Source organism: Lepisma saccharinum, chromosome 20 (genome assembly GCF_977018435.1).
Source record: "Lepisma saccharinum chromosome 20, izLepSacc3.1, whole genome shotgun sequence".
NCBI lineage: Eukaryota > Metazoa > Arthropoda > Insecta > Zygentoma > Lepismatidae > Lepisma > Lepisma saccharinum.
In genome coordinates, this window is record NC_139248.1 from 20,338,494 (window position 1) to 20,351,076 (window position 12,583).

Consider the following 12,583-nt stretch of genomic DNA (forward strand, 5'->3'; position numbering starts at 1 on the left):
TAGTTGTAGTTCCCCATCATCTGCTACGATTCTCAATACTTACGTCTTGGCCTCCCGGATGGCGCAGTGGTAGCGTCGTAGCCTTGTAATCAAAGTGTCCCGGCTTCGATACCCGGTGGAGGCACACTTTAAACTGTAGGTCCAGTCCTGATTAGCCTTACTGTGCATAAAGTGGACTTAAAGCACCAAATCAATCAATACTGACGTTTTCTTAACCACATTCATACTAACTTATTTGTGATAATTTATTAGGAACCTCGATTTTTCGATGTTATTTTTTTCAAATATCGATGTTATCTTCCCCAAAATTCGCGTTTGTATTTTAGCACACTTTTCTCCGAAATATATCTAACATTATTTCCTTCATTGATCGTTTAAACTAATATTTTAAATTGTAAGTGACATGGCTTAAGCCTGTTTGTGGCAGCTTCATACCGTAACATACGGTACCCTTCGGTATGTGGGATCGAACTGGGTTGATGTAGCTCACGGATCATTCATCCTTGATAATGGAGCAACTCGCTATTCATGGTAAGCTTGACGGTAAGGTGCGATAGGTACTAGCTACTATGGACCGTAGTGCGCGCGGAGCCGTCATTTTGTTATATTTCTGTTTCATTTGTGCCAGATTGATGGAATCATTATTAATTTTGCCACCAGAGGTCAATAGAATCGGTTACGCAATGACGTAATAAGGAAGCGACCTCGCAGCCCTTGAGGCAGCGCACTTTTGGATTCTGACCCAGAGAGAGGAAGTTGTTTTAGTCAAGGTAGACACTTTGTGAAGGTGTCAGAGGAACAACGATATGGAGGAGAAGGATAAGTACTTTCCGTAATGTTTTAAGTTCCAATCTTGCACTCACTCACTCAATTATATTTTGTTCATAATCTTTCTCTTTTATAGTACGTGAAGAAGTGACTTGACAGTCAAAAGACAGATTTAGTTCATTATCCGTCAAACTGGCCTAAGTGAGAAGATATGTTTTTCTTTCAGCGAGTTTATCGTCGAACAAACTTTATTTATTTGTGTAGTCTAATTGTGCTTGCGCATTATGTAAATAAACTCGCATAATCTGGAACAGTGTTATATCTGTACATTCGAAAAGCATAGCTGCCCCATAGCAAATAAGTATACCTTTTAGGCGGAAATCTTCCACTGCGCGCTTACTTCAAGGTTCGTATGCATTAAACAAGACAGTTTAACGTGCATACTACACACATATGAATGACAAAACGCAACGCCTGAGTTTTTAATTCCCTAAAGACTGTATCAGCATGCCTAAAGGAAAACTGTATACCTGTCACTGTATAGCAGGTGAAGTTCTGCGAGGTATGTCGCGAGTATGACTCGCGACTCGCTTCAACACGTTCTTCCTCGAATCGTACTGCTCCCTCTTTCCATGTAATGCTCGTAACTTACCTCTGAATGTTCGCTCTCAAACTGGCCAATGACATCTCTGCTCCCAGACATTTATTCCGATCGAATTTACTCAATAATATCGAAACAGTTACCTGTAATCTCTTCCTTGATTTGCAGTTGTTTACACCTGTTTACAACGATGGCAATCAAGGAAGCTCGGCAATGTATGACGACAAGGCATTCGTCAGCTGTTTCTAGCTATTTCCTGTCTGGAAAAGTGATGGTTAAATGTCTGGGATTTGGAGTATTTTGTACTTAACATTTCCAATGATTTTATAGATTGTAACTATACGCTGGAAACGATTTTTGAGAAAGTTGCATTCCATTATTACTCGCCTGATAAATACCGGTGTTACGGCTTCCGTGTGACAGGAGGTGCGCACTCGATCTCCGCCAAAGCCGCGCCACTTCGCTCGGTAAGGCAAAAAGTTCCGATAGAAAGTGACTTGTTGTCGTTCTTGAGTTGGTGTTTAAGTCCACTTTGTGCATAGTAATGTTAATTGGGGCTGGACCTACAGTTTAAAGTGGGATCCGAACCACCATGTGCCTCCACCGGGATTCAAACCCTGGATTCCTTGAATTACAAGGCGGCAGCGCTTCCACTTCTCCGTCGGGGAGGCCCAATAGCAGATGAAAAACCATGGGAAACTCTCATTTACACGTGGCTTCATGCAACTGCCCGTATTATTCCATGCATAAACCGCATCATAGTTCTATCGGGAGGAGATATTTTCGGAAACGTGCTAATTATATCGGGTGATTCCCTCGCTAGAAGCCCCAAATTTTTGTCTATAAAACTGCCATGTACTTAACCTTTAAACAGCCGAGCCGGTTTTCGAAAGTAACCCCTCTCTCGCGGCGGCCTTTGCACGCGATTTTTAAATTTTTACACTTATTTCAGAAAAACGTTATATCTCTGAGACTATTTGAGCAAACTACTTCGGATAACTTTTGTTTGAAAGCAAAAACATCGGAGCACGTGACCTGTACAATTCAGAAAGCCCAAGTGAGAAAAACGGGGTTGAGAGGGGCCAAGTCCCCAAATTTCAATGAAAAAAAATCTGGCGTTATTTTGGAAAAAAGAGCGCAAACTTTTGCATTGTTTTCAAAGAGTAGACCTTTTGCAACAAAGTGAAACGAGTTTCAAGTCCCTAGTTCTCATACAGGCTGAAATATGACGCAATATGTACAGTGTCTCTCAAAAGTTTTAGGAAACGGCATTTTAACCTAGGCAACCCAAATTACGTAAGGCGCTGGTGGGTTGCGTGTAGAGTTAGGCTCAATTTCAGGGTTGCCATATGCACAAAGATATTTATGAAATACGCGAAAGGAATACAACTAAGTATTATTGTATAAAACTCTAAAAAAAATATCAGTACTACATTTGTCGCAAATAAGAAATACTTTCTGAAAGAAAGAAAATCGATTTTCTAGTATTTCATCGCTGATGAGTCTACACAAAGGAAAAGAGGAGAGAGGAAACGAAAAGGGACAACAAATGAGATGAGAAAAAAGGGAGCGAAAGTGGAAGAGGAAAAGTAAAGGAGGGAAGAAAAGATAGGACAGATGTGGATAAGAGAAGTAATGAGGAAAAAGGGAAAAGATGCGAGAAGAGATGAGGAAAATGGAGCAAAGAGGAGAAGAGAGGAGAGAAAGATGAAAGGAGAGCAGAAGAGTAGGTTTGAGAGGAGAGGAGGGGACGAGAAGAGGGGAGTTAAGAGTAGAGTAAAAGAGAGAACGAAAAGAAGAGGAGAAGAGTGCATTGGGGTCGGAAATCTAAGACGGGAGAGGAGATAAGAGGAGCGGAGAAGAATGGGATGGGGACAAGAGGCGAGAAGAGGAGGTAAGACGATAGGACATATAAGCAGAGGAGAAGAAGGGGAGAGAAGAGTAAGTGGAGAGGACAGATGAGGTATTTGCAGAAAATATCGTCTCAGCTTCAAGAAGTGATGCATTAATCAAAATATCGGTGTGAACATTCTATAATATTTTGAAATGAATTGAGGAACGTATTAGATTGGTGCGAAATGCCTTTTGGCTGAGTTCAGAGCGAGATAAATTCTGCCACACTGCGTGACAATGAACACAATGGCATATGTTTAAAACTTACGAAAATTTTCTGCTACCGGAGGGGTTTGAACCTACGACCATCAGGTTGACAATCTACAACGGTAACCATTACCCTACAAAGTCTCGTTCATGAGAAGAGCTAGGAGGAGCTGACCAGTGTGAAATGTAGATGCAACTCTCCTCTTACATATAGTGTGCAGAGAATACTTGTTTGTAACAAAAAAAACTAATGTAGTACGAATCGGCGCAAACATTTAATGGAGAATTGCACATGATGAAAAGTTTTCATTCGATATTTGTGGAGCTATCCTTTCATTGAACTGAAGTGGGTAAAGGGTTAAAATTAGTATGTCCTAAATTACCAGATATATATAAATAGTTATTTCATGAATATTTGTCAATATCTTTGAAGCAGTACACAATTATCGTTAGAGTATCATAATTCACGATCTTATACGTAAAAATATCCCTTTGAACATGTGTCAATTAATTTATTTGTTTAATTTTTTTTTTAGTAAATTCCAGATGCAGAACAATGTAGCCACTCTACACTGCTATTACAAATAATGTTCCAATGCTCTTGTTTAATAAAAGGAGAATTAAAAATAAAAACACTTCGCAAGGAGACTCGAACCTTGGACCGATACATGCCCAGTCGAGAACTCTAAGAACTATTTTTTTTTATTTTTTTTTTAAGGAAATACCCCCTACACGGAGGTATCCCCCTACCATTCACTCTTTTTCTCACTTTTACACTTTTCAATTCTTCCATTTTCTTTCTATCTTATCAACTGGACGAACACAGATACCCATGTCTTACCCGGGACTCGAACCCAGAACCCCTGGCGTTGTAGCGCGCTCTGCTAACCACTTCGCCACGGAGGTCGACAACACTACACCACGCCTTTACCTTACGATCAAGGAACAATTTTTATATATTCAGTTACTCCAATATTGTAAATGTCGTTGGATATTGATGTAGTTGAACTTTTTACTTTAATTTTGAATTGCTTTTCTTGTATTAGCAGCTATGTTCGAGAAAAAAATTTCGAAGTGATGAAGAGAAACGAGAATATTGGTAGCTGTTGTGAAAATGCGAGTTATTTCTTCTAACTGGTTATTGTGATTAGACATTATTAATGGAAAGTTTCTAGAGGCTACTATACACTGGAAAAAAAAAACAGAATTGTGTGCCTTATTTCTCCAATTGTTTATGTAATTTCTGGAATGCAATTTGTTACTTCGAACAAATTACAGACACTTATAGTATCGATAAAACTTCACAAAGTAAGCATTTGTGGACTTTTCCTGATCTAGAAAAACGGCAAGCAATTTCTGAACTGGGATTGTAATTTTTTTCCCAATATCCAGTAGCAACACTCTTTGATTTAAGCATACTTCTCCAAGAAAAACGTTCTCAGACTTCCCCCAGATTTTCTGTTTCTCTATCTAATTTGAAGTTACGTGGTGCCCAAAATACGTATAAGAAGACATTTGTGATTTCTTTCAAATTACTTCCGGAGGCCAGACACAACTCTAAAATCTAAGACACGTCCGGAAATAAGAATGATTCTTTTAACCTTTTTTTATTTTCTTATTTAGCGTCGTTTTCCTTTCACCTTCTTGCTAATCGCGACGACGAGGATGAGTGATATGATGAAATTGATGAAGGGGAACTACACAAAGAACACCCATACCCACGACGGGATTCGAACCCAGGACATCAGACATCGTAGCGCACTGTGCTAACCACTCCTTCACGGACGGAATTCTTATAGCCGTAATCGTTCCGCAAGCATATTTCCTATCATTAACTACACGCGAAACAAAGAACATTCTAAATAAGCAGATGCCAGTTCACACTCGCATTTTCACAACAGCTACCAATATTCTCGTTTCTCTTCATCACTTCGAAATTTTTTTCTCGAACATAGCTGCTAATACAAGAAAAGCAATTCAAAATTAAAGTAAAAAGTTCAACTACATCAATATCCAACGACATTTACAATATTGGAGTAACTGAATATATAAAAATTGTTCCTTGATCGTAAGGTAAAGGCGTGGTGTAGTGCTGTCGACCTCCGTGGCGAAGTGGTTAGCAGAGCGCGCTACAACGCCAGGGGTTCTGGGTTCGAGTCCCGGGTAAGACATGGGTATCTGTGTTCGTCCAGTTGATAAGATAGAAAGAAAATGGAAGAATTGAAAAGTGTAAAAGTGAGAAAAAGAGTGAATGGTTGGGGGATACCTCCGTGTAGGGGGTATTTCCTTAAAAAAAAAATAAAAAAAAATAGTGCTTAGAGTTCTCGACTGGGCATGTATCGGTCCAAGGTTCGAGTCTCCTTGATAAGTGTTTTTATTTTTAATTCTCCTTTTATTAAACAAGAGCATTGGAACATTATTTGTAATAGCAGTGTAGAGTGGCTACATTGTTCTGCATCTGGAATTTACTAAAAAAAAAAATTAAACAAATAAATTAATTGACACATGTTCAAAGGGATATTTTTACGTATAAGATCGTGAATTATGATACTCTAACGATAATTGTGTACTGCTTCAAAGATATTGACAAATATTCATGAAATAACTATTTATATATATCTGGTAATTTAGGACATACTAATTTTAACCCTTTACCCACTTCAGTTCAATGAAAGGATAGCTCCACAAATATCGAATGAAAACTTTTCATCATGTGCAATTCTCCATTAAATGTTTGCGCCGATTCGTACTACATTAGTTTTTTTTGTTACAAACAAGTATTCTCTGCACACTATATGTAAGAGGAGAGTTGCATCTACATTTCACACTGGTCAGCTCCTCCTAGCTCTTCTCATGAACGAGACTTTGTAGGGTAATGGTTACCGTTATAGATTGTCAACCTGATGGTCGTAGGTTCAAACCCCTCCGGTGGCAGAAAATTTTCGTAAGTTTTAAACATATGCCATTGTGTTCATTGTCACGCAGTGTGGCAGAATTTATCTCGCTCTGAACTCAGCCAAAAGGCATTTCGCACCAATCTAATACGTTCCTCAATTCATTTCAAAATATTATAGAATGTTCACACCGATATTTTGATTAATGCATCACTTCTTGAAGCTGAGACGATATTTTCTGCAAATACCTCATCTGTCCTCTCCACTTTCTCTTCTCTCCCCTTCTTCTCCTCTGCTTATATGTCCTATCGTCTTACCTCCTCTTCTCGCCTCTTGTCTCCATCCCATTCTTCTCCGCTCCTCTTATCTCCTCTCCCGTCTTAGATTTCCGACCCCAATGCACTCTTCTCCTCTTCTTTTCGTTCTCTCTTTTACTCTACTCTTAACTCCCCTCTTCTCGTCCCCTCCTCTCCTCTCAAACCTCCTCTTCTGCTCTCCTTTCATCTTTCTCTCCTCTCTTCTCCTCTTTGCTCCATTTTCCTCATCTCTTCTCGCATCTTTTCCCTTTTTCCTCATTACTTCTCTTATCCACATCTGTCCTATCTTTTCTTCCCTCCTTTACTTTTCCTCTTCCACTTTCGCTCTCTTTTTTCTCATCTCATTTGTTGTCCCTTTTCGTTTCCTCTCTCCTCTTTTCCTTTGTGTAGACTCATCAGCGATGAAATACTAGAAAATCGATTTTCTTTCTTTCAGAAAGTATTTCTTATTTGCGACAAATGTAATACTGATATTTTTTTAGAGTTTTATACAATAATACTTAGTTGTATTCCTTTCGCGTATTTCATAAATATCTTTGTGCATATGGCAACCCTGAAATTGAGCCTAACTCTACACGCAACCCACCAGCGCCTTACGTAATTTGGGTTGCCTAGGTTAAAATCCCGTTGTCCTAAAACGTTTGAGAGACACTGTACAATCCTGCATTTTGGCTAAAAATAGCTAATTTGCATATTATAGAGGGGGAGGGGGGTTTCTTCCACATGACATTTCAAAGTCTTATCTCAACATCTGTCAGCGTTTACAACCTCACATACAAGTATGAAGGTCCTAAAAACACGTGAATGCTGTAATCAGCACCATGGGTCATTTATGACCCATCGGCTGTTTTCGCCTATACTTTCTATGGGTCATATACGACCCATTGGCTGTTTAAAGGTAAGTTTGTCTTGAAATTTGTATGCACATACCTTCAACAACGTAAAACAGGATCTCACCCCTCTCAATAGGTTTGGACTCTTCCAGTGACCTTCATTTGTTTTGTTCCGCGACAATGCATCTCGGTGGTATTGGCTCGCATGTATAAGGGTTACAATGTACACAATCGAAGAGCGAGTGTTCCCCGTTCGTAAATACTTGCAAACTGGTTCATTTAAAGCATGTCAAAGGGCATTCCAGACTGTATTTCGTGTGAGACGTGTACCTTCGAAATGTTTTGTCCACAAATTGATTAAGAAAGTTAAGAGACAACTGTAAGTCTTGTCACACAGCATTTAGGAGGCTGGAAAATGTCTGAAAAGACAAAACATGATGTAAAGGAGAGATTACTGGCATCACCCACAAAATCATTGCGAAGTCTTTCCCAAGAAACTAATCTCCCATATTCCACGTGCCAAAAAGCTGCAAAAAAAATCAAAAGTACACGCTTACCGTGTGTTGTGTGATCAAGAATTGCAACCGACAGACGACGAAAAGCGTGTTTATGGTTTCAAATGTGTTGCATGTGGAAGGGGGTCACTTTCAGCATCTGATATGAGCAGATCCTATTTTACATTGTTGATGATATGTGCATACAAATTTTCAATACAAACTTTAACTAAATGGAAGTTTTATGCACAAACGTTTGGGTCCTCTAGGGAGGGAATCACGCATATTATATTTTTTTTATGCCTAAAACAAAATGAATGTTAAATTTTCGCGGTATTTTTCGTTTTTTAAGGACGAAATATGTTGAAATTCGCAAAAACGGTCACAATTCGCATTGTATGCTAAATTTGCGTTATTTCGCAATTGCTAATGCACAAAGAATATGTTTAGAACATGCCACTCTACGTACGTACAGTCACCGGAAAAAAAGTGGCGATAAGTGGATTGAAGTAGCGAATTTTCAATGTCAATTTCTACCCCCGCTATAGAGTTAAGCAACACACATAACGCCTTGCAGGGAAGTGAGTATTTCAGATTTCTAGGTGTCCCATTTTTAATGTAGCTGACTGTACATGAACTTTTTTGTCGGTATTATCGCTTTTCGAAAAACCAAGGTCCGTTGTTATAATAATGGGTGTATCAAAAATATGGGATTTTTTTAAAATCGTAACTTGGCAACACTGCGAGGACTGTGGCGCCACGTAACGTACAACATATGAAGTAGGTGCCATGCCATTCAGTTATCATGGAGCAGTGGAGTGGTGCAGAGCGTGTTATGAGAATAGCGCACCTTCAAAAAATATATAAGGGCCAATGATGGCAAACGATGACACTGCAAACCATACGGTTACCATTTGCTGTGTAACGGCACTTCATTCAGTATACACGGGTTTTCAAGGGCCCAATATCGGAAATTTCGCTTATTGACGAAGCCGTCGAGCCTCGTCTGACATCCACAAACAATCAATTGCAGCATTAAGACAAACGGTAGCCATCTTCCTGACGTCATCTTCAAAACATGAAGGACATCTTGTGACGAATAACATGTTTACAATTAATTGCCTACACAGTACTTTCTTTGAAGTACATCGTCTTAATTAATTTTCCATTTCAAAATGTCCCATACTTTTGAGACACCCTGTATATGACTCTTCTTCCACACTTGCTCATTAATACTTAATTACTATGACAATATCTGTCTCTACAGTACGACAATGGAAAACTCACGTGCACTGCTCAATCCTCTGTGTCTGCGTGACCTTCTCGAATGGAAGGTGATGTCCTTTGCCTGGATGGTCCTTGTGTTCGTGTCCCGGTAGGTTCACAATGATCTTCCACTGCCCGTAAGTGTTCCTGGCCCTCTTTGGTCGGGAGTAAAATATATTCGAGGGACAAATGTATCCTCCCCGCTTGTAATATTCCTCGTGGTAAGTGTAGCCACTGTAAAAAAATGGATTATCAAATTGAGAAATACAGTTCTTACTAATTGCCCATTAGTGTACCAACCGCACCATGTGCATATTGGAATTTTGCCGACGCTTCGCGATCGATGGTGTTGCGCTAACTCAGTCATTTTGTATTCAAGGGATCCTGGGTTCGATATCGGGTGGAGACACATTTTGGTTCAGATTCCACTTTAGACTGTAGATCCAGTCCCCATTAGACTGTCTGCCGATGCTGTAGTGGTAATGTTGGCGCCTCGCAATCAATACTTGCAATACTCCCCCGAAGATTCGTGAGGTGATGGTGACACTGCCGGAAAGAGGCTTGGAAATCGTATTACGGAATAACTTGCAATAATGATGTCGCGTTTGTTTGTATGGCAGAAATGTCAGCAAATCTTTGTCCTTTCTTCCCAGCATGAGGTGTTTAATTTTGGAACGAGTCTGGTGAGTAAGGTGGATGGTCTATGGATTTCTAGCGAGGACAACGCAAGCTCTTAACGCATCATGCGCAGGGGCATTGTCTTGCTGGAGAATCCACTTCTCAGGCCAGAGTTTGTTGGCTATTCCCTCCGAACAGATTCCAGAAATGTGGTCACCACCTCCAAATAACACTGTTGATGTGTCGTTTTTCATTCTCCAATGAATTAATTGTAAACTATATCCTTGTAATCAATATACAAGCATGATATTGAATTGCATCCTTTCTCGGCCGTTTTTAATTCTGTGTTGTCCACTGCATGCTCTGTCGTTTTCTTTCCGTGTCGTGTTGAAAGCGCCACATTTCTGGACGAAATATGAATCCACATTGTATCTTGTCGTCTGTCAAGGCACAATTTTTGTGGTTTTTTTTTTTCCCGACAACGGAAACGAACTACTTCCTCTGTTGTTGCAGAACAACGACTTAACTTGGTATGTGGCTCATGCAAACTCAAATTGGAACATGCCCGAACGTGCTTGGGTACATGAGTTTGTCTGACTGACTCGACCAGAGGTGTTCATTTTATATCAACCAACCTTATCCACACCCTCACGACTTGCCCTCGCCCTGACACGACATCACCCTAACCCTCACAAGTCTGCCAGAGGATGTGTCCTCATGAGGTTGCCCTCCGGATAATGAACATTTCTGGACTCGACATCCCAACGGCGACACGCTGCGGTCATTCCGAGAATTAAATTGTCAATCCTCGTACATACAAATTACCCCTAACACACCAAATTACCTACGTCCCTGACCTGGGAACCCTTATTACAAGGCCACAGCGTGAACTACGCAATAGGGTGCTGCTCCTTGTGGGAATAAGTGAACGAGTAGCAACTGCCGAAACGGTATAAACTTAAGATCGAGGTTCTGCATGATGAAAAGGGACGTAACATGTTCAAGCCAGGATTCGCACCCGGGTCCATCAGCGAGGAAATAATGATACGCCCGGCTACCGAGGCAAAGCCACAGTAAGAGCCTCATCACTAGGGCTCGAAAGTTGAGGGAAAATCCTTTTCTTTCCTAGTGTCCGAAGACGAGGCCCAACATAATATATGTTCATTTTGGGTCATTGTAGGCCAGAAAAGATGGGTTTTATGTGTCCTCTTTTGCCTCTTTCGGCGTTTTTTGGCTTATTGGTCCTTTTTTAGCCTTTCTTAAGGTCTTAACGGCTTTTTTTTGCAACTTCACCTTCTTTCGACTACGTTTTTACTGCCCATTCTCAATTCGAATCATCATCAGTTCATCACCTCTTAAACATCCTTTCTGTAGTAAAGAAATTTAAAGAAAAGAGAGAAATAAATATATTTGAACCGATCCCTGAAACGAGAGAAAAACATTTTTGGACGACTGAAGCAGGTACAGGACAAGGTCCTTTAACCGTAACTTGTCTGGAAGGTCGCGCTGTAAGTGGCAACTTTCTCTTGTTTTGAAGCTTTCGGCACGGTGTATAGGTACGACCAGACAGCACGCGCCTGCAAAGATCTCTCATTTTTTGGAAATTTATAGGTCTTCAACTTCCTAGCCCTACTCATAACTCTTGGCCAGCTACCAGAGAATTTATTAAATGCGTGGAAAGTAAGCGATGACTTTCTTCCTTCGAAACTTCACTGAAACTTTGTACTTGGAACCACGCAGCGATTATGCAAATGTAGCAATATTAAGCGTTTCATGAATATCATTGAGTTTTCTGGCACCCTCCTTAGACTAGTGTCACTGCTCCCGCTGCGGTGAAATTCCGCTCCACCCATTCTCGTCACGACCTTGATCTTTTTTAATTCGACGATAATGTCCACTTTGTGTGATTTATTACACTCATTACCTCGTGGTCTCAAAGTTTCAACAAGCTTGCCCGCCCCCCTCCCCCCTTCTCTTTAGAGACACCCTCTGATCCCACTCAGTGAGTCCTTATTACCTCTGGTTGTCGCCAAAGTTTGCGAGTTGGAGCAATGTTTACGGCTTTCCGAGCGTTGAAGTCACCATTACATTCCGCGCTTCCAGAATTCAGCAGCGTGCATCGAACTGGTGCACCAAAAAATGACGTCAAATTCGGAAAGCTTCATACTGAAACAATTGAAAGTTAGATCCGGAATGCGCACGCTAAATCACAGAAGATATTTCATGAATATTATATATTTTCACTGAGCGACAGCATATTTTGCATGTGCACTACGAATTTATGTGTTATTCTTTGTAAAAATATCAAATAATGCAAATGGATGCTTTCCTGCATGTTGCAACAGAAGATGGACGCATGTTTTCATGCATTGGCATACTTTACTTCACATTGCGCGCAAGTGAAGAAGCAATAGTATTATAAATTTCGACAGTTTATGCCTGCATCCAGTTTATTCAACCTCCGTGCAACAAAATCGGCGTGACATTCCAGTACTATTGCCTACAGAACGCATATCATGAAACAGAAGGAGCTTCAGTGCAGACGACGCCATTTTGATTTACCAGCCGTACCAGCTCTTGAGGCTGGTGTAAATTGATGACGTCATGGTTTAACATGGCGAAAGCTTTGATGCACCCCGTCCATCAGCGGTGCACCAGCCCGTCCACGGGTGAAATCTGGAAAGCGCAGATA

The 12,583-nt window shown here is 40.5% G+C and overlaps 1 protein-coding gene across 2 annotated transcripts in view; it reads right to left on the bottom strand.

Moving 5' to 3' along the window:
* LOC146003751 (uncharacterized) overlaps window positions 1-12,583 on the bottom strand; it is a 138,294-nt gene that overhangs the window by 19,414 nt on the left and 106,297 nt on the right. For both annotated transcript variants that reach the window (XM_083142158.1, XM_083142157.1), the window contains one exon: window positions 9,295-9,507. In XM_083142158.1, the coding sequence (XP_082998284.1) occupies window positions 9,295-9,507 (213 nt within the window). The remainder of the gene's footprint in view (window positions 1-9,294; window positions 9,508-12,583) is intronic.